At 42.0% G+C, this 6142-nt stretch overlaps 1 protein-coding gene across 1 annotated transcript in view; it reads right to left on the minus strand.

The window, feature by feature from the left end:
• sorl1 (sortilin-related receptor, L(DLR class) A repeats containing) overlaps positions 1-6142 on the minus strand; it is a gene marked incomplete at its 5' end in the record, with an annotated part of 73949 nt that overhangs the window by 49330 nt on the left and 18477 nt on the right. The window contains 4 exons of the mRNA XM_015392290.1: positions 2949-3040; positions 5132-5263; positions 5357-5529; positions 5607-5692. Of these exons, the coding sequence (XP_015247776.1) occupies positions 2949-3040; positions 5132-5263; positions 5357-5529; positions 5607-5692 (483 nt within the window). The remainder of the gene's footprint in view (positions 1-2948; positions 3041-5131; positions 5264-5356; positions 5530-5606; positions 5693-6142) is intronic.

The raw sequence follows: 6142 nt of genomic DNA on the forward strand, positions 1-6142 counted from the left end.
AAAAAGTATTTCTTAAAAGCCAATTAATCAATTAAACATTATTAAACATGATTAACTGATTATTGAAATAATCGTCAACTAGTTTAATATTAGGTCAATCATTAACTGGAGCGTAGACTCTAAAACATGCCTTTAGCTGACAGAGAGACCCACTTAGAGCAGGAATTATATGGAAATTGTAAAAAAAAACTATTAAAGTATTTAGCATTTAAGATTAAAAGACATTTTTCTTCTGTCAATCTACTCTATTAAGGTACGCCGTTCTAGAAATGTTTTAGTTTCACTTGGTTTAAATCCTTTAAGGAACGTTTTGCTATCAAATTATTAATCGATTAAACGGAAAAATAATCGACAGATAACCCTGTAAGCACGATAATCATTAGATGCAGCTCTACTTTACATAGAGTCAATTTTGTTCCGTTTTTGTTACAAGCAAAGTTTTGTAAATGGAAATATAAAAAAAGAAAATCTAGAAATAAATCTCTGTAAAACCTTTTTTCCTATCAGAAAAAAAGTTTTAAGTAAATTTGTTATTTTCCCCAATTTCTTGTTTTTAAATGTATAATTTTTCTAATTTCTCTTTTTCAAATTAAGTTTTTCACTGGGGGCGGGCTTTACTCTAGAATGATGTATTTCTATTGGCCTGCTGGACTTTAGCAACATTTAAATTGGTGAAGAGCGTTTGTATTGGGCTTGAAGAGAATTAGATCTGTTAAACTCAATCTCAAAAAGAAATTTAAAAAAATAAGATATTCTTAAAAATTTTTTTTTTTACAATTTCAGGAGACAAAAAAGAGAAAATATCAAATGAGGAAACAGCAATGTTACTCTCAAAACATTTCTTTTTTATTTTTAGTATTGAATTTCTTCCATATTTCTGCTTACAGATTTTCTGTTCCCAGCAAGCAGTGATGTGAAGCAGAGCGAGATCATTTCTGCTTAATGCTGACAGATACTGTCTGTCATGCCTTTTGTTAAAAGACAGCAACCAATTCATAGCATGGATTAGTTACATAAATGAGATAATGAATTAGTTAATAGTTTAAAATTAGTCTAAGAAAATCCATGTTAAAAAGCAGCTAAAAAGAGTTTGGGTTTATAATTAATCAGAGTTAGACATCTCGTTTTTGTCAGAGCTGTAAGCTAAATAAGTTAGGTAGTGAGTGCTCTCACATTGAAAATATCTTTGACGTATTTTTCTCTGAAAAATCCCGTTTCAGCAGAAAGCTACAGAAACTGTTCATGTTGAAGTTAAATGTTGTTCTACACGCTTCTGCCTTGGAAAATATTCATCTTTGTAAGGATTGCTTTGCTCAGAAAACTCTTGAATATGTGTTGAAATTATTTTGTGTAGAGTATGAGAAATGTCTCAGATACATTTGTGTTAAAGTGAAGCTAACTAAGTGTAGAATGTGCTGAGGATGTTCAGATACAAATATTAGTCAGTGATTAGTTTTTTCTTCTGTGAATTTCAGTTACAAAATAAAAAAGGAAATCAAAACCAGATTTTTGAATGAAGGTTCTTCAAAGAATGCAAGCAAAGCAAGCCTTGTGTGGAGAACTTTTTTCATGTTGTTCGCTGGCTGTCTAGCTTCACATGGTCACGTGTTGTGAAGACAGCATACTGTCTTTTACCTCCTAATCTGCACAGTGACAGCAACAGTTCTTTTTTAGTTATTAGTTTAAGGGTTGCCCTAGTGGTTAGAGCAGTGCGCTGTGCTCTGAGAAGGTCGCAAGTACCCGGTTTGATCCCCACTGCCTGTATTCTGGGTCCCTGAGCAAGACCCCTAACCCCACACTGCTCTCTGGGTGCCGCACAATGGCATCCCACTGCTCCCCAAGGGGATGGGCTAAATGCAGAGAGGGAGTTTCGTTTTTATCTGTACTGCTGAGAGTGGAAAGACAATAAAAGCTGAAAAAAAGATAAAATCAAATAAATCTTATGCTGCGTCCAGACCGAGCTCCTGGGCTTCAAAGCTTCTGGTTTACATGCAAAGTCTATGGGGACAGTGTTGAGGCATCCAGCGGCGTGTCTGAGCGTCCAAGCGTTCGACGCTGGAGTTCAATAAATTGAACTTTTGCTGCTGGACGCCGGAGCGTCAACCAATCAGAAAAACTGATCCAGGAGTTTTTTGGGGGAGACAGACTCTACCTGCAAGCTGTCATCGCTTCTGCAGATTAAAATAAATAAATATCAAGGAGTTAAACTCCAAAGGTTAAAATAAAGCATGAAGAATGGATGGTTTTGTAGAAGGAACAGAGAGCAGCTCTGATCATTATTGCTGCACTAAAACATTTTTTATCAGCTATGGAGAAACAATTTATAAAAACCCACAATAGCTAGAAATGTTAAAACCTGCCGATGAAAAATATTGGATTTTATATTCTGGTTCTGCAGCAGGAAACCCCCCACAGGCTGGCTGCAGCAGAGAGCTTTCAGCTGGGATTCCCAGCGGTATGCTGGAGGTCTGGAGCTCCCAACAAGAACTGCAGATTGTAGTGGGATTATAATCCTGGTGAACTGATGAACAGAGGATGTTTGGAGGTGGACTTTCTCTCTTAAAAACGTGTTAAAACTATTTTTCCAACTCATAAAGTGAATAAAGCCGAGCTGCTCTCTAGCTGGAAGCTACAGAACAGAGCAGATAAACAACCAGAGCGTCAGAGAGTCAAAGCAACTTGAACACAGTTTGATCCAACGTCCAGATTTCTGTGTTTGCAGGTTTTTGATGCCCCTAACGCCTTCTTTATAGTTTTAACCACAGGATGAAACAATGAAGTTTCACCAACTCCTTAAAGCGCTGCTGCTTGTTGAACACGTGATGTAGCAAGAAGCCCAAATCAGCTGAGATCATAGGATCAGTGGACCTCGGCCAGAGCAGCGGTCGGTCCTGGCAGAGATCCCCCCCCTCCACCCGTAGCTGTAGAGAGAGAATCACAGACGTTACCTTTCTGCAGGCAGCAGAACCAGAGCTCTCGGATGCTCCAGGACGGTGGAGTTGAGCAGAGTGTGACGCAGGTCGCCATCAGGATTAGAAACCTTCAGAGATAAGGAGGAAGCGATAAGGAGATAGAAAGAATTACATCATGATTAAAAATCAGGACAGGATGCATTCATGTTTCCCAGAGGACAGAGAAAGAAGAGAAAGAAGAGAAGATCTTTGAGCTTCTTCCTTCTAACTTTAGGCTTATTGAAGGTTTCTGCATCAAACAGCAAAAGGCCACAATCAGCACCTCTGTCCGCGGACTCTCTGAGGGAGGTTTTTGTTTTTTAAGCGGTTTCCATTTGTCCCAATCAACCAGAGGAGCTTTTCATTAGAAAACTTTGCTTCAATCAGAATTTTATCTTCTACACTGCAGAGCTTCAGTTGGTCTCATGTTTTCCTTGGATAGTAACTGGATCTTTGCCACCTTTTAAGCCAACAGGTCATTGGTCGTTTCTCAATTCACAACAACGCGGGTACAAGTAAAGAAGTAAGTATGTTCCTGAGAAGAACCAAGGAAAGTCTGGATTTGGGGAGAACGGGAGAACGCAGAATAAATCTGGTTCAATTAGAACAGAAGCGTACTGATGACATCACCACATTCAAAGCTAGTCTGGAGCTGCTTTTCACCGCCTGTTATTAAAAGTCTTTTTTTTTTTCATTTACTGGAGGAATAATGATGAACACAGTCAGAATAAAACAAATAAAATTAACAATTTGCCAAATAAAACAAAAAAGTCGCCATCGGTCCTTCACATGCAGAGAGAGGGCTACTATAGACGGGCTAACGTTAGCCAGTCTGCAGCAGCCAGGGCTGTATGTGAAGTACATGTAGCTTGTAGTCAAAACGGGGGACTGAGCGACTGAACCCGACCCGGGGACGGTAGCCTGGACAACGGCAACTAGGAAGCGCGATAAAGCAGGCGGGGGGAAGAACGGGGCCACTGCTCCAGGCTACCATCACCAGGTTGGGTTCGGAGCAGCTCTGGAGCTCAAGGCTCGGTTCGAATGCCCGGTCCAGTCCAGTCAGCGGCCCAGCAATCCCCCCCCACACACACACACCCACACACACACACTCCTTTTCAGAAACCCAAATCTGGTCCCCGTAGATATGCCAGCATTGCTATGAACAGCTTAGCGACAGAATCATCCTTCCAGCTTGCGGTGCTGATGGCCTTAAGGTGGGAACAGCTCCTCGTTTCAGTAAAAAAAGTATAGCAAATCCTGCTTTGAACTGTCCAGTAAAATGCTTTGAGCAAATGAACAGCTGAGCATCAAACTTGGCAGGAATCTTCTGATTGATAAAAATAATCCATGCCTGTCGAATCTTCGGATCCTTGGGAAGACTGTGAAAATGTTCCCCTTCCTCCGGTCAGCCTGGAACGCTGCATTTCCTCCCGTGGTTCTGACTTATTATCAACAAAGAAACTTCCTGCTTTGTAATTGTTGAAGTTAACCAACTGTAGGCTAACGGCTAGACTGCTGTCTTCCATCTGCCTCTATTCATGTTCCTGGGCCTTGAACCAGTGGACTGGTCTGGATGTACATTTCAGGGCACGATAAAAGTGCAGCCAGAACCAAATAAGGCAAATCCCAGAGTTTACGTCAACTTGTTGCTTCATTTGGATTTGCATGTTTTATGGTGGAAGTTTAGAATAGTGAGATTTGCAGAGAAAGGAGGAGTTGATGGGTTTGAACTTCTCTGTACGTCCATTTCACCCCCTGAACTATCGTTATTCATCTACAATGGAAACTGTTTGCATTCTATGACGCCTTTAAAGTACTTTCTTAAGCAATAGTAGATTCTATTCATTTGTNCTGAACTATCGTTATTCATCTACAATGGAAACTGTTTGCATTCTATGACGCCTTTAAAGTACTTTCTTAAGCAATAGTAGATTCTATTCATTTGTAAGGCTATTGAGTGTAATAGTTTTATTTATTCATTTTATGTCTATATTACTATTTATAAATCTAATCATTGTTATCGTTTTATGTATTTACTCTTTGAAATTGTTATAAATTGTTTAGTATGTGTGCATGCTGCGAAGTTTGCCTGCTCTTCATTGTGCAAATGGTGTAGTACGTGTCAACGTGTTTCTGTAAACTCTTATTGGAAATTAATTTTAAAAAATGAATGTTTTTACCTCTATCTTCTGGGCTCCAGCGTCTACCCAGTAGAGCAGCCTGCTGATGGGGTCAAAGGTCAGGGCCTCCACATTCTGCAAGTCTTTCCTGACGATGACCTCCTGACCCGTGCTGCCGTTCAGACACAGACGCTGCAGGAGAAGCAGAACATGGAAACGTCATCGGTGAACAACGCAGCAGCAGAAGAGAAGCTGAAGTTCAGCGGAGCACCAAAGGATCCAGACCTGGATGGTGTCCAGCGAGATGTCGGCCCAGTACAGGCAGTTCCTGTCGTAGTCAAAGTCCAGAGCCACAGCTTCCCTGAGGCCGGCCAGCGGCAGCGCCTGGTCGGTGCCTGTAGCCAGGTCGTAGCGGTGGATGGAGTTCCTCACGGCGTACAGGATGAACTCGTTACTCTCTGTGAGGACACGGCAGACGGCTCAGCATAAAGCAACCAGGCACATGGGTCATTTGATTGTTTAGAAAGGAACTGACCTCCGACAGGACAAGGCAGCATCTCTCCATCCAGCCTGGCTTCCACGTCTCCTCCGCTGCAGCTGTCCCCCGGTACCTTCCTGTAGCTGCGAGTGGAAGAACCAGACGGTTTAATACCCAGCAGGACACCTGGTGGTCCTCACACTGAGCAGCCAGCCAGCAGGAGAAAACACAGAACCAGTGGCAGCAGAGGTGGACGGATCCGACCAGAAACAACGGTGGGAAACGCTCAGATCCTCCAGACACCAAACTTAATCTGAAACAAACCAGGAACTCCAGCACCACAACCCTACGTCCATGCTCTGGACTCGGACTAGGCCACTAACTCTTAAAGTCGTAGGGAAGCAGCTGTTCCAACCGTTGCATTTCAGAATTCTCCTGAGTGGTGCCAGACTTTACACGAGTGAATAAAGTGAATGTGATTGGTCGATTATCAAGGGGGCGGGATTGTTGTGGTTTTGCAAGCAAGTTTGGTTGTGGCCGGTTTGTGTGGAAGCATCTTGCTAACCAGTTAGCAACTTAGTGCTAGCAGGTTC

This window comes from Cyprinodon variegatus, unplaced genomic scaffold, assembly GCF_000732505.1.
Source record: "Cyprinodon variegatus isolate N-32 unplaced genomic scaffold, C_variegatus-1.0 Scaffold584, whole genome shotgun sequence".
In the NCBI taxonomy this organism is placed as follows: domain Eukaryota; kingdom Metazoa; phylum Chordata; class Actinopteri; order Cyprinodontiformes; family Cyprinodontidae; genus Cyprinodon; species Cyprinodon variegatus.